General features: G+C 38.1%; 2 protein-coding genes across 4 annotated transcripts; one reads left to right on the forward strand and one right to left on the reverse strand.

Annotated features, from left to right (window-relative positions):
• Positions 1 to 1,064: 1,064 nt before the first annotated feature.
• Positions 1,065 to 15,524, reverse strand: LOC105049432 (uncharacterized). Its single transcript, XM_073242702.1, is given in 7 exon segments — positions 1,065 to 3,309; positions 9,664 to 9,735; positions 9,819 to 9,905; positions 10,011 to 10,193; positions 12,320 to 12,406; positions 14,981 to 15,142; positions 15,145 to 15,524. Coding segments are annotated over 7 exon segments (2,592 nt in total). The 5' UTR covers positions 15,181 to 15,524; the 3' UTR covers positions 1,065 to 1,344.
• A 3,151-nt stretch (positions 15,525 to 18,675) lies between these two features.
• On the forward strand, positions 18,676 to 23,203 carry LOC105049433 (ESCRT-related protein CHMP1B). Of its 3 annotated transcripts, none has more exons than XM_019852492.3 (2): positions 18,676 to 19,476; positions 22,855 to 23,203. In XM_019852492.3, the coding sequence occupies exon 1, from the start codon at positions 18,835 to 18,837 to the stop codon at positions 19,444 to 19,446; it is 612 nt and encodes a 203-aa protein (XP_019708051.1). In that variant the 5' UTR covers positions 18,676 to 18,834; the 3' UTR covers positions 19,447 to 19,476; positions 22,855 to 23,203. The 3 variants fall into 3 exon arrangements, with proteins under 3 accessions (XP_019708051.1, XP_010927369.1, XP_010927370.1); XM_010929067.4 differs by having other exon boundaries at positions 22,873 to 23,203; XM_010929068.4 differs by lacking the exon at positions 22,855 to 23,203 and adding an exon at positions 20,630 to 22,364.
• The last annotated feature ends 1,699 nt before the right edge of the window (positions 23,204 to 24,902 follow it).

Consider the following 24,902-nt stretch of genomic DNA (forward strand, 5'->3'; position numbering starts at 1 on the left):
ATGGGCTTGCTTTAGCTCCCTGTGGAGTGGAGACAAGAATTGCATTTAGTAGATGATGCAGGTAACGTTGTTGGCAGGTCCATGTGAAAGTGATCATCCACCGCAAGATGATACATTTTAAACTATAATTTTCAGTCGAGGCCAGCGTATATCTTCTTACAAACAACTAGTATTGAAAATCTTTTTTTTTTTTTTCCTGTGTTTTAATAAGCAAGCGCTTCGCATACCATGCTATGTTAAGACTTCAGAGCTGTCTCTATATAATATTTGGACAAACTCAACGATAAATCCGGGCACTGAATCCATATTTGCATGATCAAATTTGGGATCCGGCTTTTAGGAAATTTTGGATAGAAGACTCGTGGAAATCTCTATTAAGCCGCTCGAGCTGGACCTCGATGGTGACAAAGCACCCCGCAAAACCCAAATCCATAAGTCTATTGGTATCAATTTTATCAAACGTCTCAGAAGAGGCTTTCAGTGTCAATAGGGTTACGAAACTGCATAAGAGATCTAGCAAGTCTGCTGAAAGGTTGGCCTCCTTCTCGTCCTTAGGATGCAATACAGCATTAAAATCACCAGCAATGAGCCACGGCACTGGTGATCCACAAATTTCACCGAAAAGAGCGGGGTTTAAAGTGTCCAACCAAGCAAGCTGGCATCCACCGGAACAGACTCCACCTTGCAAAGGTTGTATGCCACTCTGCAGCTGTTAAAAGGAAAGCCATGGTTGGCAAGACAGTTGCAGCCTCTGCCTGATTCTCCTATTCTCTACCCTATGAATCCCATGGCCTGAACTACCAAGCCCAAAACCACAGAAACAAACTCAGTGTCCATCCAGACTTGCTTGAAAATATGGAAGCCAAGGTTTTGCTATTCTTGGGTCTGTGTCCAGCTGCTTGCCTTTGCACCAAATATGAAGGAGAATTTGCTGGATGTCAACATTCCACATTCAGTGACTGTGGCTATCAGCTTGTTGGTTAGCTTCTATATGATCCCAGATGAATTCAAGAACAAGAGGCCAATGGTCATACTAGCATTCCTGCAACCACAAAACGGAAAAATGAAAGAAGTGATATTTCTGCATTTCTTTTCCTGAATCAATAGCTTTTCCAAAAGCTTTTCTAAAGGAACCCATCTCTCTCTGCTGGAATATGAACATCTCAAAAGTCAAAAGGTTCGCACCTGCATATTAAAACAGTGTGCGGTGCCCCTACAACCTGAATAATGAAAAACACTAATTAGACGATCACTTGAACTCATGGTACACATAACTCTAAAATTCTCCGCTAGATAAAATTTTGTAAGGGTTGGGAATGCTAATCAACTATGTGACTGGTATGATCAACATGTGCTTCTCAATTTTACACCGCCGCGGAAGAATCTAACATGTCTACACTGTTTCAATTTGACAAGAGCATCCTGTTCTCTCCCAAGTAGGAGATCAACATAAATGGCTGCAAGTATAGCTCTAGGATTGTTAGGCAGTGCAGAAAGAGCTTCCTTCACAAACCGGCTAGCCTGCTCATGATTCCCCTGCATTATAGACATGGTAGCAAGATTTACATAAAGGACCCCACGAGCCTCTTCGGGCTTCAGCAGCACCATACCTTGAGGCTCCTCTAAACTAGTTGTGGCATTCGAATAACCACTCAACTCCTCACCTTCTCCACCTTTCTCTACTCTCCATATGTCTCTGTCTTCATCACTGTATGGAAACTGAACTTCGTTCTTATCTGAAATATAGACCAATAGATGTTCAGCAGCTTCTTTAGGCCGGTTCAGGAGGCAAAGTGCTTCAGAAGCATAAACATGACTAAGAAAATTGTAAATTCTAGAGCAGTCTGGCAACTGCTGAAGTGCTTTTGCAGCAGCTAATGCTTTCAAAGGATTTTCAAGGCTCAACTCCACATAAGCTAAGTCTCCAAGAACAGCCTGCTTTATCAAGTTGTTTACTTTCTTGCACGTGTCCTCGTATGCAGTTACAGAACTCTGCAAGGGTGAGCTTGAGCTCGTACCCCCTTTTACCTCTTTAGAATCACCATTTGCACTTGCTGGTGAAGAAGCTGATGTTGCATTGGATGCCTTTAAATCTCCAGATGATGCATTCCTGTGGCTTGAGCTCTTGGCACCTAAGGAGATTGCCTGGTCACCGTCATCTTCCTTGTTGGAGTTTGAAGCACTGTCATCTTCCTTCTTGGAGTTTGAAGCACCGGATTTTGTCAGTTCAAAGTTATGCAACAAATGCAGAGCATTAAGCAGACATTGCCGGGCAAAAGCAAGTGAGAGCCTGAACCGACCATCAGGACTGATTGCACCATCTTCTCCTGGGCCATCTAAACAACTATATTTCAGATTCTTTTCATCAATCACTAGTTGCCTCCATCTGCCTGCACCAACAACATGAACTTTAACCACCTCACCACCTAATGATGAACCACCACTTGGTTGTAAGAGCCCCTTCTCTAAAGCTGACAGGCAGCATTCAGCAAACCGGAGCCACAGAAGAGGTCTGTTGGAAAAAAATGATCGGGCTTTATTGAAACAACGAGCTGCAACCAATGGCTTTCCACAAGCTAGATACTGTAGCCCACAGTTGTATAAAGTAACAAGAGGTTTATCCTGTGAAAAGGTAGAAAGCTTCAGAGGTTTCTCAGGACCAAGTAACATACTGCTTTTCAGTGCTCTGCAAAAGGACAGGGTTGAAATGTTGTGTTTCCCAAGCCGGTGATATATACAACCAAGGTTGTTACTGAACATACTAAGCATTCCTGCTTCTGTCCTGTTACTAGACATCATCAACAGTTTCATAGCCTTTCTATGGTTACCACGACAATATTCTAACTGAGCCTTCAAAAGAAGTGCTGTAGATGAATCTCTGCACCGTGCAACATTCATGGCAAGTTTAACTTCACGCTTTGCAGCCTTCAGGTTCCTTGTAAGCAGCAGCAGTCGCACCTTGTAAAGATGCAAATTTAGTTTCAGCTCAATAGCGGAAGCAGCTCGATCAGCTGATGAATTTGAACTATCATTTGAGACAGGCCTACCCAAATTCTGAGTTCCAATATCCAATGTTGAGAACAAGGTCTCATACTCCAGTGCGTCATCTGATAAAGTTCTTGTCAGAGCATTCTCCGAAACATTTGCACTGCCACTATAATCTGGACCAGAGGCATCTGGACCAGTGGTGTTACTTGTTGCAGAAACTTTGGATCCTTGGTTAGACTGATGTTGAGTAATGCTTCCATTATCAGCTTGGTTTATCATGTGCCGAATGCCAAAAGACTTTTCTAGATACTGAATTACATCCTGAGAGCAAAAGAATTGGTGATTAGTACAAAGTAAGAATCAAGTCATAAACAAATGAAATAGAAAGCATCAAAGCCACAGGACAGCTTAAAAAAATCCCAACCAAACAATCATACTGGAGATCTAAAAACCATGATAGTATTAAAATCAATAGCAGGCCAAAATAATGTTTGACATGAAAAGATACGTGTTTGAAAAAAGAATATTCTTACAATGCAAAACATTTGATAGGGGTACATTAACAAAAACAATGAAAGACTAAGATGTGTAAAGAATGAACTAGAAGTATTAACATACCAAGTGCTAAGTTTCACGACGCAGAATGACCAACCAGAACACAAGTGGATTAAGCTGATCAAAATACTGGTACAAGAAAACGTTGATCAAGGGCAGGGTTATCTACAGAGACATGCTTATCTTCCAAAAGTTAAAACTGACAAGTCAGACAAAGAAAAAGAATTGCCTAGAACATAAGAATGATGAGAAAATATTTTGTTGGATTCCAACTAGACAACGTCTTCCTACAGATCTTCCTGTTATCAATAAAGCTTTATCTATATTAAACAAGAATGACTTCTCTTTTTCACTCATGCCCAATAAGAATTCAACCATCAACCCACATATCAGGATTCAACTTCCACATCTTTCTCCCATTTCTTTCTAATCCAAGAACACTGCATAGAACTGCTTATACAGTTCCATCCAGACCTTCCCCCCATAATATCATATCTATTTAAAGACCTCACATCTACTCAGAGACCCCTTAAATGACTCAATTTTTCTCAATCCACCCAATACCTAATTAGTTCTTTAACTAGTACTACTTATAAGATTCCTAAAGAGTCTAAAATTCTATCTTAATCATGATGTCTACCATCTATGAAGATGTGGAAGCAGAATAATTGATTTGATAAGATATGTAAAAGGTCGTAAAAAGAAACAAGGAAAGCATCCTCTCTGCATTTGCCAGAAACTGGCCAAGGTTTAGCAGATGTATGAGGGTTGGACCAGGTCAGCCTGACCAAGCTTGGGTGCATTTCTTGATTTATGCTATCACAATCAGGTTGAGCATATGTCTTCCTTTAGCGAGTCAGGGTGAGGTCAGGACCCAGGTCCAGAAGACAATACTGGTTTGGTTTGTCTGGCACTAACCTGACCAATTTGTGTCCCTATGCCCAAGAAATGCAGCATAAGGCATTGTATATCCAGCACTGCTACAGAAGCTCCTTACATATGGATTGATGACAGTGAAAGGAAAGATGGTTTTATTATAGCCCATGATTGTCATTAGCAACATGTGGGAAGATACACTACAAAATTTTACATAAAGTAAAGACAAGCCATCCATCACACTAATGGATGGAAACACTGAAAATCCTCACAAAGTTGTCTCCAAAATAAACAGAATTTTGGCAAGTTTATTGAAAGTCTACGGGTGAAAATTTTTCAAAAAGAGGACACCAACAACTAAAAAAGGGCAGGAAGAGAGAAGGGAGAGAGAAGAAATTTCTTCTGGCTTAAGTTTTACCAGTATAAAACACATGGTGGTTCATGTGATATGAAAACCTATACTGTCAGTCATAAGCTGCATATCTGAATGGCAAAAACTAAAGGTTCAAATGCTTCAGATGTTTCTTGCATATGCATGAAGCTGTCATTATATGGACATTTCTTAGAGGCCTATATGATGGTTTGGTGCAACTGTGTTTCAAGATGTGAACTCCATGTTTTAGGTCATAATGCCAGGCCCCATACCAGCACCTTATTGGTATGATATGATATACCCCATAATGGCACATGGTACACTGTTGGAATTAGCACAGAAAATAGTACCAGTTGGTACAGCAGCTTACACAGCCCTTGTAATGCTACCCTACCACATAGGAACAATAAAGCCTATACTGCCCATAACAATTTGGTACTTAAAATGCTGGCAAAGATCATTATCAATGGTGTGGGTACTAAATTTATGTCAATTCACACTCATGGGTACCATGATTCACTTGCAGTGCTAAAATTGTCCATCTTGTAATGATTTTGTGCACTGATAATAAACCTCAAATATATCAAAGTTGCTTGTTTTATGTGATATATCACAAGTTATTATAGGTTTCATGCACTGGTAAGGTCTGGCCTCAATATTCGACGAGTACGATTGTAGATCAACTATCTAAATATGAATGTGTATGTATGCGTACAAAGATATCGAGAGAAAAGACAACCAGCGATTCTTTGATTCCTCCACCCACAACAGGTTCCGCTACCAGATCACCAATAAATCACTGTCACCATCATTCCAAATAATTTACGTGGTGTCTATGTGCCAGACATGCTTGTAGAGAGAGATAATAATGTAATAACAGAAGGATTTTAAGTCCAAATACTGTCAATCAAAATACAAAGGAAGCCACCTTAAGATTTCACACCTCATCATCCAACATCTAAATTACATAATAGTAATTAAAAAATCAAATGTTTTACAGGTGTTTGACAATGCATCAAGTGGTAATATATATATATATATATATATATATATATATATATATATATATATATATATATATAAAGATACTAATAAGTGCAGATGTCTAACAATGCATCAAGTGGTCTTAAAATAAACGATACTAATAAACCAATGAGGCCATAATGTATGGTGGGCATATACATTAATCTACAGTATCATGTCCAACACAGTTTGAACCTTGCGTACCAAAATACACTATGAAAGAATCACTAAGGAAAGAGTTGCAAGTGCTAAGCAAAGACATTGAAGTAAGCCAGGTTAATTATCTCAGACTAAGACACTGAATTACAAAGAACTGATACTTATTCCTCGACCAAATTGCTGCAATGAACTTAAAACTTCCCAGAATTTACAACTTTGTACAAACACTATTAAGTTATTTCTCAATGAAGCAACACCATCCAAATTTCATGGTGACGAAAGCTCCTTTATGAATATCAACTTAATCTTCCAAGTATAAAAGCACTCAAAAGAATTGCCTTTAAGATTGCTAGTTCCCTTTTACATAACAAAATATCTATCACTTTATAGCCACACAGGACATATTGTTGGAAAGCATGATCCCTTATCCCTAAAGGAAACAAATGCAGATTCCAAGATTTGTCAGAGAGAGAATTTATTTTAGCCTTGGAATTCTTATAACCAAAATTTGATGCTTTCTACCACACATGGTCATTTTATTGACCATAAGTATTTAATCTCTGTTTCCGTACCAAGAAATAAAATAAATTAAAAATTAATAGGACAAAAATGAGGGGAACAGAAACCTGTGAATTCTCCCTTGTTTGGTTGCTTGAGAAAAATGCAACTGGGAGCATATTTTAATAATTTGCTCCTCTTTATTCAAATCTTAAGCTATTTTAGGTGTACTTTGGGGAATTATATAATATGTTTTATTGCAGTTTTCAAACTGTCTTTGAAATATAAATAGCACTTTGAGGGACCTATTTTCAGCATAATAATCTCTAGAAGTATCTTTATTATAGACATGGGATGTCTTAAGCGGGTCAAACAAGACACTAGGATCTAGATATGGAAAGTTCTAGCAAGGATTCAAGTGTTGGTGGGACGTCCAGTGGGACAGCGTGATTGGGCATTGTCTCTAAGCGCCTGGACAAGACCATCCCACCATTGCCACAGTATCCCATATGGCTTGTCCCGAGCATCCCCGGTCCCATGTTCGAGACAGGCCGGACAATAGTATGTTCCCTTCCACAAAAAAACTGGGATGGCCCCATCCCATGAGAATTGAATCATCGAGTCTTAGATGCTGTCATGCACAGAATTCCACAGATAACAACAGCTGTAGCTTCTTTCCTTTTCTAGTTCCTTTGTTTCTTGGATCATAACATCTCTTTTAGGCAAGATCTAATTAGCATATTTTTGAGTCCTAAACCAAGCCCTCATGTATCCTTTGAAGAAAGGGGTTCTTGCATTTTTATAATGTACACCCTTGTGCTACAAGGATCTAGGAGAGCCTTAGATATGATGCTCGGGTATGTAGGTAACACAAAGTTATCGAGATATCATCTTGTATTATTTTTATGATTTTCTCTAAATGTGTTTATGTCTAAATTTCTTTTCTGTTAACAAAACTCAAGGTCTCTCTCCTGTAATTATGTTAACCTCATTGCTGACCTACCTTCAGCATTTTTCTGTTGTTTTCTTCCATTAAGATTCCAATATAAGCTAATCAGACCTGATAGAATAAACTACAGAAAAACTGTAATTTCAATTAACTCTTCCTAAGACCTTCAGATCCTCAAACATGTAGAAATGACATACCTCCTGTCTCAATTTTACACCAAGGTCCATCCTTCATATCTATATAATATAAGTAAAATGATCAATGGGTTTAGAGGTGAACTTCTGTGTTGACACATAGGATTCTAGAATAATTTCCCAGTACGCCACGTGTCAAGACGCTTGAGGAGTCCCAATTCGGTGGGAGACTTGCAGCGGCCAAAAGGGAAGCTTAGACAATGGCTGCGTTCTGTACTGGGTATTTCCTTTCTTTTTCCCATTTTCGGGAGTCTCAATCGGGTGGGAGGTTGGGAGCAATTGAATATATCCAAAAATTTCAAACTCAAATCCTCTCATCCAATAATCAGGTTTGTTCCACTTTCCTTCTTTTTCCTTGATTTTTTCTAGGTTTTCCCATTTTCCCTCTATTTTCTCGTCCTCAGGAGTCCCAATCGGGTGGGAGGCTTGGAAAGGCCGAAAGGGAAGCTTGGACGATGGCTAGAGTTTTGTGTTGGGTATTTCCTTTCTTTTTTCCATTCTCGGGAGTCTCAATCGAGTGGGAGGCTGGGAGAGGTCGAATATATCCAAAGATTTAGGGCTCAAATCCTCTCATCTCCTTGATAAGCAGGTTTATTTCCGTGTTTCCTTCATTTTTGTTGATTTAAATTTTTTTCTGTGTTTCCTTCATTTTCGTTGATTTTTCCTAAGTTTTCTCCATTTTTCCTCTAATTTTCCTGTCCTCATGAGTCCCAACCGGGTGGAAGGCTTGGAGCAGCTGAAAGGGAAGCTTCGACAAAGGCCACGGTTTTGTGTTGGGTATTTCCTTTCTGTTTTTCCATTCTCGAAAGTCTCAATCGGTGGGAAGATGGGAGCGCCTGAATGCATCCAAAGGTTTAATCAAACCCCCACAATGCAGGGGTTGAGTGCTAGTTTCAAGCTAACAGAGATTTCAAATTCTTACTGAAACCAGCAACCTAAATTTTGTTCTTTGCAGTCGTGAACCCAATCAAACTCTGTAGAAATTCTTGTCCAATTATCTTCTCACATCAATTTGACATCAAAAACCTCTTATCTTTGGCTTTCCCCTTTTGGTCATAAATAAAATTTCCATAGTTAAAATGGAAAATGGTAAATGAGATCATGAATATGTATATAGATAAGCAGAAAAATTCCCAAGCCAATTTTCATATCACAAACAGGCAAAAGGGACCAATGTTTTTTCATGCTATGATATCAAATAATTGCTTTAACTCATAATTGATCCTGAACATGTCCATAAATCAAGCTTTAAGCAAAACTAGATAGAAAATACTTTGAACTCATGCACCTTTTCTTGATGGTGTTTCCTCCTATATCAGTAAAATAGTCATATATCAGATATATCAGAGCCGATAAAGTCAGCAAGTTAATTATTCTGTTTGACAAGAGTACCCAAGTTCTTTACTGGGTGCTTGCAAGCACAACATAACGATGGAATTAATAAGATGCATATTGGCACTAAAAGCAACCTTCCATATACCCTGATATGGTAAATTAGTTTTCTTTATTTTCTTAACCATCAATCATCCACTATTTATGGCATGACTTCACCTCCTTTGCAATGCGAACCACACTAAAGAAACAAGCCAGTTCAACAATATGGTAGATCATAAAGATGACAACATCAGTAAATCCACATAACCATGTAAATTCAAAGTCCAAATCACAATAGCAATCTATATGGGGCTTCCAACAATGAAGGTGCAAAACTGAAAACCAGATCATGCATTTTTCCAGAAAATGTCTCTAATGCTGAATAGCAAACACATTTATTTCATAAGCAGCAAACAAAGGAATAGCATATGCAGAAAACAGATATGAACAAAAACTTGCAAGTATCTGAAGGTCACTACTACAGAAGTTAGACATTAGTGGTAGAAGGAATTCTTCCTCTGATACTTTATATATATGCTGCAATATATGTAAGAGAAAAGTTTATAATGCTTTCAAGCATACTTCTACATCTATCATGGAGCACCTCATCACAGGATACCTAATTGATACTAAGGCAGGAAAAAAAAGCAGGCACCTCCAGTGTATGAACTTACTGCAGCTTTTGATGCATCTTGGCAAGCTAATGCAACATCCAGTAAAAGAAGGCATACATGAAGAGCTGTTGCCTGCACAGAAACAAATACCATATCAGGAAAACAAGAAAGCAGATACATCTATAATTAAAATAAAAATTGTTTAACTGAGTAACCTCGTCAATCGGTTCTATATTTTGATATAATGGTTGTAGAACTGATAAAGCAAGTGCATATTCATGGAGATGGTAGAGAATGACTGCCTGTGGACCATCAAAGTAATAGCATCAGTACCAGAAGTACTTTTAATTTTGCTACATGATTGGAACAAAACTTATTGAGAAATTGATGAAAATACGGAAACATACAATGTTCAGAACTACAACAGAAGTGTCATAGTCATCTGCATGAATAATGTTGTCAGTATTTGGAGCAAGCAATTGAGGCAGCACAGTACTATTGACATTAGATCCTGAGGTTGCACTGCTATTTATGTTGCTTCCAACTTCCATCCGCTCTACAGAAGCACGAACAAGGTCTTCACTTCTCTTCTATATGATTGTTAATAAATTGGTCCAAAAAGGTGCATATTTGCAAAATTAAAATAAAAAGGATTATTAGTATAATTTCAAACTTCCTAGAAAAAGAGAGATGGCCAAGATAAAAGGACTGTAGCAAAATCAATGTGAACAGGTTATCGAGAAATTACATAGTTTCTTGTATGCCTTTCAAAATAAAGATTAAATGACAAAATGAAGATATAAAGAAACAATGTACATAATGACAAGTAAGAGATGTCCTGAATGGTGAAGATTAAGCAATACGCAATACAGATATAATAAAGGTAATGCCTCAAGTATCCACAATTCTGATATACCAAAAGCTCAAAGACATCTCAAACTTAGTAAATCTTCTAACTCAGATAAACAACCAGAAAATATAGCAGATGATGGTAATCAATAGGTTGCAACTTCTCTTGCATTTAGGAATAACGCTTAAATATGCAGCAAACATAGAATATTGTGCCAACTTTATCTTCGGCAATAAGTGGTACATGAACCATTGAAACATATTTAGGCATTTAATATATACTCCAAATTTAGCATATTAGAAGTTATTAATATTTTACTCTAATCAAACAAAGCAAGTTCTAAAGTCAAGGTCCTAGTGGCAAAATTGATTGAAGAACAAGGTTGTACGGTACCAACACATGAGATGCGGTGCCATCCTAGCTAAGATTGGAACTAGGCCAGGCCAAGTCATGTTTTCGTACTGCCTGAGCCCATCTCCCAAAAAAAAAAAAAAAACTAAAATAAAATAAAAATCAGGCTCCATGCCAAGCTTGGGCCCAAAAAATCTACCAAACTCCAACCCTAACCAGACCCAAGCTCAAACTTGATCCTAGCCCCAAATGGACCAGACCCGATTGAGCTCGATTGGGCTGAAAAGCTTGTACCAATCACAAACCCTAACCCCTTTACAAAAATTACAAAAAAAAAAAAAGGATGACCATCACCGCTTGCCATTGCCACCTTCTAGGTGTCTTCTTACTGGGCCGTGGAAAATGAAAGTGGAGAAGGAGATATCCAGATCCCAGAAGCAAGAGACGAGATTGAGAGAGATTTACAGAGATGGGCAAATCAGGAAGAGGAGAGAGAGGAGGAGCATTGGGGAAGAGAGGAGATCAAGAGCAAAGAGAAAGTAGAGGGAGAGAGTGGTGATGCGGGGGGAGGGAAGAGATAAGATTAATGGAGAGAGAGGAGAAAGATCAAGAGAGAGGAGGGGTGCTAAGAGGGAAAAAGGGAAGAGAATGAGGGAGAGGAAAAAAGAGATCGAGATCGAGATTTAGAGAGAGACAGAGAGATTGCGAGGGAGAGAGGGGACATAGAAGTAGAGGTGGTGGGCGAGTAGGGGGTAAGAGATTTGGGGGTGGGACAAGCTCAAGCTTTTTCAGGCTCTACAACCCAAGCCAAGACCCAATCCAAAGCCGGCCCAGCCCATTTCCAATCCAATCTGACTACATACTAGAGCTCTAACCTTTTCCTTTATTTTGATGCATTTCTCATTACTTAGGATTTTTATGTTTATTTAAGCCATAAGTTAGTCTTATGTGAGGTTCTAATGTTTTTCTTTTGATCTGATGTTCTCTTTACTTTTATTATTTTCTCCTTTGCTTTTCCTTGTTCTCCCTTTCTATTTCCTCTACCCTCCCATTCGAATGACAACAGCACAAATGGAAAAAAAAAAAAAATCAGGTGCCTTTTATGCACATCTTTGTTGGCATGTCCATATTCAACAATGATGCTACCTGTCCCACTTGGTACCCATCGGTACCAACTGAAATAGCCCAACACAGAGGGGATTGGGGACCTAGGCTCATCCAAAGACCCAGTCAGCTGCCTTATCCAGATGCCTAGTGCAAAATGGTATCACCAAAACTTAAATTCTTAGAATAAAGTACACATTCTTCCGAGAAATCTACCATCATTAAGGTGTGAGATTTCTAAGTAGCAGAAAAGACCTCAACAACAAGAATTAGCACCAGTGCTCCATAGTAATCAATGTTAAGCATTCAGTCTGCCAATAAAACAGTTTAAAAAAAAAAACTGTTTTACCATGAAGATAGATATTATTACCCAACCAAGAAGCAGAATGTGAAATTACTTGCGCCTCTTACCTTAACCTTATTGAGCACATCAAGCAGCTTCCCTGGATCAGAACAACCATCACGGAAATATTCTGTAACAGCAATGTTATGAAGAACCTGAAAATTTCATATTCACAAGTCAATTCAAATCATGAAGAACTCAAAGAATGTAAGATCCCAATCATATGCAAAGGTAATTTCCACATGGATTACTCTATTAGGAATTTGCCTGACCTTAGGAAAGATGATGAATGATTAACAATGTTGCATGCCAGATACAAAACAAAGAATTTTTAGAGGTCAAATTTCAGATTGAATGCTACTAAAGAAGATCCACATTCTTGTGAAGAGAAATTACTACCAGCACAATCCACATAAGTATGTTCACAGAGTGATTTAAGCGAACATATCATAGAATCATGAGGTAATGAATGCATATCAAGCTAAAAGCAATCTTAATTTTAATTGATGTCTTTGCTGATTGTGAAATTACAATGATAGGGGAAAAAATGACAACAGGTTATATGAGCATTATTTTGACAAGAAACAAACTCCAGCCTAACTCACTAGATATTTACTTCAAAATTCACCCTCTATATCTTCAAGTTCAAATGATAAAAGGCATGATGGACACTGAGCAAGCAACTCCCAGAAAAGAGGTCGCACTCAAATCATAAACTTGGTGCACAAAAAAGAGACCCAAAAAAATACCATTATATTCTTTCAAAAGGGAGATACTATAAAAATGAGAATGCATACAGAGCATATGCTCATAGGATGAGATTTAATTGAACTATTAAAACCATCAAATAATTAGATAATATATGTATGGCAAGGTAAAATCAATCTTAAGTTTAATTGATGTCTTCCCTAGCCATTGAAATCCAAAGCTCCGAAGAAAAATGTTAGCAATCCACTACATTGACACAATTCAACCGCACCTTTGCTCACCAAACATTTGCTTCAACATGCACTCTATGCATCTTCAAGTTTAAATGGTAAATGGCATGATAGATAGTGAATAAGCAGCTCGCCAAAAAGAGTCAAACTATCAAACGAATTCTAAGGATGTATTTGCCAGGTACCATGACAAAACTGTACCAATTGTGGTGAGAAATGGCAAGGTTGGCTAGGCCCTCATAGTTGAAATGAAAAGGAAGCAAATTGTTCAAACCATAAACAATGTGATTGGATGACATTTATCTTGAGGAAAAGGGAGTCAGTTGCTGAAAAAAAATAAACAATTACAAGGTAAATGAGGATGTACTGAAAGTCTGGTCATTGCAAGAAGAAAAGAAAAAGATAGAGGAGTAAAGGATGAGTGCTGGGTTGGAATAAGTGTACCAGCAATTGAATAAGGTAGGATCACAAAAGAGCATTGTTTTATGACATGGAAGAAATAGTTGATTATTAGAATGCTCAGAAAGTCAAGATTACAAACTAAGATAGGACTGAAATCATGTCAAAAATACATGCTGATTATTCCAGGTAGTGATGAAGGAGAGCAGGAAAAAATAGACATATTGGATAAAGATATGAAGAAAATGGTAAATTCAAAATCATTAGCCATTAATCAATTATCATATTACAATACTTGGATCTCAACTTAACTCTATATAAATAGACATCTGAATGAAAACATACAGCCATCTGGTGAATACAAAACCTTTGTAATCAACCGGCAATCAACCTATAATCCTTTTGACAAAAATTTACTTAGGATTCAAAATCAACAAAAGCATTGACTTTCTTAATCAAAAGGATTCTTAGCCAGTTAAGATTTCAAACTCCTTTTTTTTAAGGATTTTTAAACAAACATTCTCCAAAACTTTCTTAATTTTGACCATTATATTAATCTGAAAATGCGAAAGCAGTTCCGAAATAACCTAAAATCTAATTTACATCATTTGCTTTCATTGCAGGGATCTCATCTTGAAATCATTGTGATGAATTACAAATCCATACTCCAACTTTGCATTTCCATGATCTAATGGTGAAGATCAATTCCAAATGAAGCTGTTGTGTTACGCCCAAACAATTCAGGTGCATGGGACAGATGCAATGGTAACTAGTTCGGTGAAATGGGGGAAAAAAAAGCAATTTCATTGCATTAAAGATAAATAGAGTATCATATGATGTCTCCTTAATCTCCTTGATTTTGATTGACCCAGCTTTCTTCCTTTATTACGAAATTTCTAGCCACGTCTTCAGCAAAAGGATTTACATCTTCGATGAAGCTAATTTTTTAGTTTTTGATCCCTAGGTTGCTCTACCAGGCTTAATATTTTCAGAAACACATCACTACAGCAGCACCCAAAAAAAAAAAAAAACACTGTGAGAAACAACTCAATACCCCGAACCCAATCAAGAAAGCCTGCAAACAATTTCCAAATACTGAAGTATGCGAGTGCCGATCAACAAACAGGTTTCATCTAAACAAATGTGAACGAATAACCGGCAACAATTCCAAGAGTCAATTAACGTGGTACCATGAGCACGACTTTATAAAGATATGAGGATTAAAAAATCAAATTTCGGACAAAAGTTTCGTCAGAATCAGTTAAAACTATTCCGAAGAAAATGAATCGGGTGGCTTAGATGCAAGCAAGCAGATCAAGATCCAAGAACGGTTGTTACAATTAGTCATCAAAGAGAGACATGACCCGGTACAAAATCGAAATGAAGCCACACCTTCGGATCATCGCCTTTCTTCTGCAAGAGCTGATTCAAGATATTGATGCACTCGGAAAAGCGCCGGCTGTGGAAAAGGACGGCGGCCTCCTTGGCCAGCCTCTCCGCGTCGGAGAGCGGCCCATCTTCATTTGCAGGCCCATCATTTCCCCCCGCCCCGTCGTCGACACCGACGGCGGCAGCGGCTCCCGCGCGTCCATCCTCGCAGATCGAACGGCTCGGATCCGATCCCGAGGCCCAAACAACGGCAGTAGTAGAGGCTACCAAGAAAGGACCTATCGCTCGCTCCTACCGGCCGGCAATTGTAAAGGGGAAGAAAGGTTCGAATCGGGGGCGGATTAGGGCGGAGAGGAGCGAGGGTTTCTCGCAACGTGGTAGGGTATTAAAGAGGGAGAGACGTTAGGGTTTGAGACAGCGGGCAGCGCTCCGAGGTATCTGGTTTAGATGAGAGGAGGGACGAGAAGGAGATTTGTACGGACTTTTGACGTGATGAGATGGAAAGAGACGAGCAGCGGACGGAGGGAAGAGAGAGAGGAAGGGAAGAAGAGGATCGGAGGTGGAAAATCTAATAAGTGGAACGGGGCGTCTAATCGCGGGACACGTGCAATGCACGTGCGCGTGAAAAGGATTAGCTCACGTAACGATTATTTTTTCAACCGAGAAGGAATTAGTTTTAAGATTTCAGTGAAATATGATTTGAATTCAAAAATACTTTGATAGATATCATAGTTAGATCCATTGCGAGAGACAATTCTTTCCTCGTGGCTAGAACCTACAAAAAAATTGGCTTAAAAAATGGGACTAATTTGAATATGAGACCCTTGCACACTGGAAAAGAGCAAAATTATATAAGACATCAATTTTTGAAATATAATTGGCACTATTCCAAGTTTGTTTGCATTTAGTATTATTATTATTAGTATTGTTATTTAAGGTATCTGAGGTATAATTGTATTCTTGTTGATACAATCTGCCAATTATGCATACAATTTCTTGAATTATTAAAATTTACAAATGTTTCCCAGGCAATAAATTTTCATAGTTTTAAGGATAATATTCCTTTTATTTATTATATTAAAAGTAAATTCTTATGCAAATTTTTCTAATATTTGCAACTATGATCTTTCATTTACGTTCTTTAGAACAAAACCGGGATACTTATTCTCATATTTTTAGTAATTATTCAAAGAAAAATATATATCTATCCAAATTCTTTTAGAAAATTCGAAACAATGGTTAAAACTTTTATATTGCAAAAGGTGCGCATGTTGAATTGTAGATCGACCATTATATATATCGTTCAATTTATGTTGATATATTTTCAGACTGTGTTTGTGCATCTATAAAGAATAATAATAATAAGATATTAAGAATAATTAGATGATTTGTGCAATGCAACATGTTTGTTCGTATAGTTAATCATTGTTAATATCATGCTAATGTAATGAATTAGATTTGCACCAATCATAACCCTCTATTTAGCGACCAGAGGTTTATTTTCAACTCTTGAGTGTTACATCTTCAAGCATTGGAATCTAGATAATTATATACATGTGAGTCTATCTCAGTTTCTCTCAAAAATAAAATTCACATATTATATAATGATTTAGTGAATATATGGTAATTGAAGAAAGTGGATACGGTTCTATAGAAAGGAGAGGAAAGAACGCAGGTTTGGAGTCAAAGGTGTCTAGTCCAATATTTAGGAAGCAAGTCAAACAGATGGAGGTTCCACGATTCAAGGTAAGTTGACGGTTGTGACAGACAATAAGCAAGGAGTATTGATTTTTCCTGTAAGACACACAAGACTAGCATAGATCTTAGGTTTTTACATTATAGATAAATAAATTTTATCGTGTATATCTTTAATGTTTTAAAAGTTTTCTTCTAGGAATATATTGCATCACCATCAAAGAGTTAGCAACCCTCAGCACTATAATATATGCGTCTGTATTTTATGGTGATCTTGAATTAATCACTTGCTTCTACACTCTTCACTAATGCCTAATGCATTGGAACTGCAAGAACTAGAACTAGTAAAATGATTGGCAAATGAAATTTGACCAAATCTGTATAAATATTGAAGAGCACATGAATTCTCTATTGTTCACTGTACAATATGATGCACAGCGTGTATGTCTCCACATGTACAGTTATATAATATGTGCCGTATATCTATCATGCGATGGATGGTGCATGTGATGCACCGTATGGTGCAGTGCATAGCATGCACAACAGAAGACCTTTGTCCTATTGAAGATGAAGGATTATCTTAAAGTCTCTGTCTGGATTTTCTTTCACAAAAGAAGAGCAAGTTGTTCTTTTATATGAAAATCTAGTCCAAATATAAAGACCTTCATCAAGGTTATGTTTTTGTCGAAGAATCACTGACCTCCAACATTGCTAAAACTTCATAGGTGTATTTGGTATAATACACGCTATTTATAAGCTTTGAGAAAATATTGTACAAAATGCAACTCTACTTCCAACATTCTTAAAGTCCTAAATATTTCATGTAGAATATCTACAGATGTCCTCCATAAAGAGGTGAACTTATAAGGTGGTATAGTTATTAAGAATGAGAATGTTTTTGAGGGAGAAGAAGTATGTAGTCCATTTTCTAGCCTCAAGGCACCTCTTTTTTTTTTTTTTGATACAAATAAGACAATCACATCAATTTAGTATGGGTATAGCCTAAGACATCAGAGTATAAAAATATCATACAAAGCTTCTAAATAGTTATCATCTTGACATCAGATTTAGTCTCCGATGTGATCGACAATAAAAGAAGCAATTTAATCCGTGGTGTTGGTCGCCTCTCAGAAGATGTGTTCGAACAGCTGTCATGGTGGAATGATTAAAAGATCTCCAATGTTATGGAGTAGCAGACGGACCTCAAGATGCTTAGCTTTATCTCGGATCGAATCAAGGATTATGGTTGAGTCACCCTCAACGAAGATACTCTTTGCCTGTAGCTCATGTCGTGTGTGGGTGATGTCCATCCAGACAATACGAAGCTCCGTTTTAGAGATCAATGACTCAAAAAAGCATGAGCTCCCAATATGGCATCTGAATCTTGAATGACATAATCTACACCATCTTTATTATGTCTAACACTATCATAGAAACTAGTTTTGAGCCCGTTGCGCACGGGTTCTAGATTTGATTATGTTAAAAAATTATATATAAATAATAAAATAATATTCATTCAAATTTTAATATTATTTTATATTTTAATATCTATATAAATAGATTTTAATTGTAAGAATGCTATAATACCATATATTAATAATATAATATAATTATATAAATAAAATTTAATATAATTTTTTATTAATATAAGGTTTGAATTTAATATTTGAGAGATTGTTAGGTTAAAAGATATATAGCATAAAAAATTATTTATATAAATAATTTTAAATATTATTTTTTTTATTTTTATTTTATAATATATATATTAGATATATTAGATTAAATTTGGATTGATGCTGATAAATATGGGGAGGAGAGAAGGAGCGAGGAGGGGGGTGGGGTGTGGGGGAGGGAACGGGAAAGCAACCCTCCACGCATGGACAGACGTGAAGTCGTTTGCGTTGTAATACCTCCACTACTATTTATTTATTAGTTAAAGTCGGACACGGACGCGGTGTCGGCAAGCTAAGAAAACGCCCGATGCGCGGTGGAAATAATACCTCTATTACGCTTTAATCCGTTGCTTTCCCGTCCCTCCCTTTCCTCTCCTCTCCCCTTCCTTTCCCCTCACCTAATAAGTCGATCCTTCTTCTCGCTCTCGCCGGCACCCTAACCCTAGGGATTAAATCCTCTTTCCTTGGAATCGGATCGTGCGATCGTCGATGGGGAACACGGAGAAGCTGATGAACCAGATCATGGAGCTGAAGTTCACGTCGAAGAGCCTGCAGCGGCAGGCGCGCAAGTGCGAGAAGGAGGAGAAGGCGGAGAAGCTCAAGGTGAAGAAGGCGATCGAGAAGGGCAACATGGATGGCGCCCGCATCTACGCCGAGAACTCCATCCGCAAGCGCAACGAGCAGATGAACTACCTCCGCCTCGCCTCCCGCCTCGACGCCGTCGTCGCCCGCCTCGACACCCAGGCCAAGATGCAGACGATCGGCAAGTCCATGGGCACCATCGTTAAGGCCCTCGACGTCTCCCTCGCCACCGGCAACCTCCAGAAGATGTCCGAGACCATGGACCAGTTCGAGCGCCAGTTCGTCAACATGGAGGTCCAGGCCGAGTTCATGGAGGGCTCCATGGCCGGATCCACCTCCCTCTCCACCCCGGAGACCGAGGTCAACAGCCTTATGCAGCAGGTCGCCGACGACTACGGCCTCGAGGTTTCCGTCGGCCTCCCCCAGCCCGCCGCCCATGCCATCCCTGCCAAGGAGAAGGAAAGGGTCGACGAGGATGACCTGTCCCGCCGTCTAGCCGAGCTCAAGGCCAGGGGCTAGCTCCATCGATTTGATTCGATTTTTAGTATGGTGAGTAAGAATAGATCTCTTGTTCTTCCTTTCTTGCCTGCGACACAGGGTGTGAAAAGGATGAAAAAGAGGATCTTTTGATATATCATACAATTTATATCAGTGCTTATGCTCATTACTATTCAGTATGCATGCTGTGGATGCTCTTCTTCTTTATTAAAATTATGATTTTTAGACACGGATGTGGAACGAGGGATGGAATGCCTCTGTAAATTTTAATTGTCATATGACTCGATTCCAATCTGTGTACTAGTTGTAGTTCTTTCCCTTTTCATGCTTTCTGGGTATGCTTTGTTTGTATATATTTGTCTCCTATTTCAGCTTTTGAGAACACCAAACTCAAGTTTGTGGCAGGAGAATTATTGATATAAACATGAGTGGTTTTATTTGCTTGGTTCTGCAGAATTATCTCTTGAAATGTTCTATGCTGCAGGAGAAAGATCATTGTTGTGACCTGGCATATGATGTGGTTGCAAACAAGAAGTCAATTTTTAAGGATCTTAGCTTATTAGTCTCAACAAGAAATCATGATCTTTGCTTTGATATCTTGCTTTTTGCGATAAGACGAACTGGTTTATCGTTGTTCAGCCATCTACTTTCTTGACAAGTAGAGGTCCTCCAAAGGAATCATGTTAATTATGTAATCCTGTGAATGCCTTGATTAGTTATCATGGTCATAAACGTTCACTCTGCCTCCTATGGTTCTATGAGAATATCATATTTCCTTTGAACATTCCTGTATGACCTCTCTTTACTTCCTAAGAGATAGAAAATGCTTATTAGGATTCCTTGAGACATGTTTGAGTGTATTAGAACATAATGTTACATATCGAGGTTCAACACAGGGTATATCAAGGACATGCCTTCGATTGTACTAGGAAAAGAATTTTCTGCTCTCTAGTTTCTAGATGTCGTTTGCTGTATTGACATTCTATAGTGGAAGATGTTACCGATCCTATGTATACTGTATGGTTTTAGCCGAAGCATATCTCAAACCTTGATGGGTTTACTGATATTGCTTTCTTGATCACTCAATCATCTCTATCTCCATTGCAAGAGAGGCCTCATTTCTGCAATGTGCATGACTTGTTCAACTGATATGGAGATCAGAATCTGTATATTCTAAAAACACTTCTGGCTTTCTGTTTTTCAGCTGGACATTTGGCACCATACTTTGATGTCAGTGATGGGAGATGGTCTTTTATTACAATCTTGGTGGGAGTTACTCCTGTTCTACATGTTCTCGGATGCCACATCTATGCTCAACATCTTTTAAGACGTGTGCTGCTTTTGTTTCTGAGTTGAATATCCAGATTTTGTAATTTTTAGGAATTTATGATTGCCTTAGCTCTAAAAATAGGACAAGCTCTCAAAATTTCAAAAATTTCAATCACGTATGACAGTTTTCCTTGTCTGTTAGTGTAAAGCTCAGTCTCGGGGTTTTACTATATTCTTACATTTTATAATTCCTTTTGAGAGATTCCAACATAACCACAATTTGATCTTTGGGCTTATCATTTAGTTCTTGAATTACATGAGGTTCTAAACTCTCAACATTCTCATTGCTTTTCTAGGTTATGATTGATATAATAACATGCTGCACTCATAAAAGTGATACTGCTTATCTTCAAGAGAACTTTGTATGGATGGATAATATCGACTTTTGAATTTTTTTGTTTATAAATTGGGTCATCCTTGGGCATAGTGTGTTGCTTCCCTTAATCATTTATTTATTTTACTCTAGATTAATCTTACTTAGTTTAGAGCTTTCCTTCCTTCCAAGTCTTCAATAAGATACATTCTCCATCTTTTATTCCATTTCTCTTCCCTGATCACCTAATATTGTGTTGCCCTTATACTCTCTGTTATACACCACATCTCTCTACTTTGATCTTCTGTCAGTTTGTCCCTTTCTCCTTTATCATTGTCCATATTCTCCTGTCCTTGAACGTTATTATGCAACTTTTATCTGCCTTCCCTAGTTGAATTATGGTTGAAGGACTAGAGTTTTTTTTTTTTTTAATAATATTCAGGTCTTAGGATCTAAGCAAAATTTCTCCTTCTAAATTCTCTGGAAGAGTGTTTATATAATTTAGCTCTGAAGTAGATACAGGTAGCATTTAGAAATTAAAGTTTTTTTGATTAGGAGGCGTGTTTAGAAGTAGAAACGCCTGATTTAGGATTGCAAGTACCTATTTGAAATTGATTTCGAGCCCTGCAGTCTCACAAGTTGCACTAGTTTGATAGTTATATGCATGCAAAGTTGATTCAAAATTTGAAGCTTGGCAAAATGAAAGACGCAGATTATTTGAAGGGGTGTATTCTATCATTACCCCTTTTAATTACCTTTCTTTAGATGTTTAAGTTTGAAGTTAATTTCTAAAGCGTGGATATTGTCGTGCAATTGCTTCAACAAAAGACAAAGTTCCCTCAATGAGCATCTTGTTGGCAATATAAACCAGTTGTGAAAGTTGAAGGAAGCAGTTGATCTATGGTCTGAAAAATAGTTGATGCGGGGTATAACAAATAAATATTGCAGTGAACAATGCATTTAAAGGAAATGACATTGGAGGAAGACTTTATGAGAAAAGGAAGGGGAGAATAAAAGGTGAGGGTGTATTTTTTGTATGATGCATGTCATATGTATAGGCTTGGAAGGACATTTATGACCTTTGCAACAATTGGACAAATTTGACAAAAGAAATATACAAAAAGGATACAGTGAATATGCAAAGGGGGTTCAGGCAGCAAGGTAGCATGTACATGAGAGAGAGTTAGGTAGCTCACTTGTAGGATCCATGTAAGTGCTACTTATGAAATTAGGGAAGCACAAATTGTTCAAATTTTATTGCTAAGCCGTAGATATCAGACTCACTTTTTTTTTTTTTTTTTTTTAAATTGAAGAAGTGACATTAATAGATAAAAAGGGACCTCTATGGCAAATCAATGGGATAAGGATATGGTTGTTATGCTGTAACTGTTTTTGCTATTTGAATGATCATTTCCACTCTTTGGTTGGAGTTCTTGTTAGGATTAATTCCAATGTGTTGGTTCCCTGGCATGGTTAATATGATAAACTCGATTGACTAAAGAGGGGATGAACTTACTGTGGAGATGGAACTGTAAATGTGAGGTGTTTTGCTTTCCTGAACCCATGCAGTACCAGTGAAATATAGCACGGGTTGTGATTATGAGAATGTGAGAAGAAAATTTGTAGTTTTTGGTCAAGAGATGGAAGTTTTTTGGTCGTGAAGTTAAATCAGCTCTTTTAGTACAAGTGAGCATGAATCACTTTCTTTTCATCTGATCCACCTGAAAATTTTTGGATTCATTTGGGTGTAAATTCTTTATAATTACTGCTATTTGCTCTCTATCGAGGTACCATTTATTTGGCAGATCTGGAATGAAGGGAAGAACAAAGGAGGGTTAACAAATCATTTATGGAGTAGCAGTCAGTTAAAGGTGATCGAGATTGAAGGACATATTTCAATTTGAGCCTATTGCAACATTTTCTATTTATATTAGTTGATCTGCATGTTAGCAGGTGGATTTATCACTCTATACTTCGAACCTGTGGCTTATTGATTTTGTCATGGTTTTATGTCATGTGATAATACTTGACCATGCCAACTTGGCATTTGACATCCAAAGTTCTTTTGCGTACTTCCTCTGAGTTTGTATAGCATCGTTATGTGTCATTTATGATGAAACAACCACTTGAATTTTAGGCTAACGGTGCTGAGTAATCAATCCTTTGTTCTGTTTTTTCAAACCGGACTCCCTAACAGTGTGCAAGTGGCCGTTAAAACAATGATTGCACTGCCAACTAACAGGTGTCGATGTTTTATGGGGAGTTTTAACTTCTAAGGTATGTGTGTGTGAGAGTGAACGGCTCCCGGAGAAATGCATCATCCCTTGGAGGTTTTGTTGGGTGCAAAAACATGAGAGAGAGCAGAATGATAATGCTACCATAATTGCATCTAAAGCTTAAGAAAGCTACATTGGCAGGGATCGTATCTTTTGCTCAAAATAAGGATTCACCTTCCTTCACACAAATTCGCTGTTGGATTGTACAATGGCTGCTTTGAAATCTATACAGAAGGTGAAAGAAAAGTTTGAAGTGCTTTGAGAGCCGTGTGAAACATTATCCAATGCTGTACATTGTGAAAGAAAATCAATTATACTTTCAAGCAAAAGATACAATCCGGACCTGTCTGCATTATTGCCCAATGTTTGATGGTTGTTGATTTGCAAGCCCATGGTAAAAACAACACGGCATATTCTAGGAGGGTGCCCTGCCATTTTGAAAGTTATCCTGAAATCTTGATCAAAGATTCGCGCTGCTTGGCTCTGAATTCCAGAAAAAAATGATAAAAGAGAGATATTTGGCGGCTTCGGGATTAAAAGAATCAAATGATTCGTGCTTTTTTTACGAAGAGGGGCCCAGGGGGCGCATAGTTTCAACAGTAAAAGATGGGAGCACAGACACAAGATACTACAAATATCTCTTTTAATTTCGCAAAAAAAAAAAAAATCTGAAGCAGAGGGAGGTTGCTAACGGGCTTCATGCTTTACACAATGGGCAATTGTGATTGATATTTTGTACAGTCATATGGTGCATGTCTTATGGGATCTAATTTCTGGGATGCTGTGTTTAGAGATAAGATTATTTATTTGGGTCGAAGTGTATCTTTCATACGAAGAAATGATTCCACTTTTCTCCTAATGTCAATAATTAGATCGCATAATATATTCGTTTCGAGATTTATGCTTGCAGATAGAAGTAAACCACTGAAATATTTTGAAATCTACAATTAATGTGGCGATCAATCATTGCCGAACCCTACTTATTTTTGCTGACGTGGATCAATGGTCTAGCGTTCCAAAAAATTACTGGATGGACAAGTCCGTTAGATTTATCTAAATCTCAAGAAATATACGTGGTGGGCAACACGATGAAGTCTCCTATTACTTCAAGTAGTTTGAGTATAAAGCCCTTACACCCAAAAAAATATAGTTTGAGTATAAAGGGTTAGCATGGCGACTGGCGATTGGACCGGTTCATTGGGTTTAGTCCATCTCATAATTCCTCGACGGTTTCTAGACCCACGACTATGATGTGGATCGGACGTGTTGTTCCCACTCAATCAGATCTCCTGTTGCCATCCCCTGTTCGGTGTTTCGTTTAGTGTCCGTACTGCAATGGCGCGAGAGAGGGATAGAGAGAGGCTGTTCAATCCTGCGAGAGAAAAGACGAGACGGGCTCAAAGCACCATTTTTTACCATGGGGAGCACGTGCACAATCCATGGGCTCAACTGGCGCCTTCTCTCCCCATAAATTCTCCTCCACCTCCTTGCCCATTCCTCCCATCGTCATCATCGTCCCGTACCTTCGACTCGTTCTCTTGCTCTCCTCCCCACGAAGA

This window comes from Elaeis guineensis, chromosome 8, assembly GCF_000442705.2.
Source record: "Elaeis guineensis isolate ETL-2024a chromosome 8, EG11, whole genome shotgun sequence".
NCBI classification, from domain to species: Eukaryota; Viridiplantae; Streptophyta; class Magnoliopsida; order Arecales; family Arecaceae; genus Elaeis; species Elaeis guineensis.

What these genes read in the sequence shown, in the direction of transcription:
- LOC105049433 (XM_019852492.3), top strand. Translation starts at nt 18,835, where the DNA reads ATGGGGAACACGGAGAAGCTGATGAACCAGATCATGGAGCTGAAGTTC.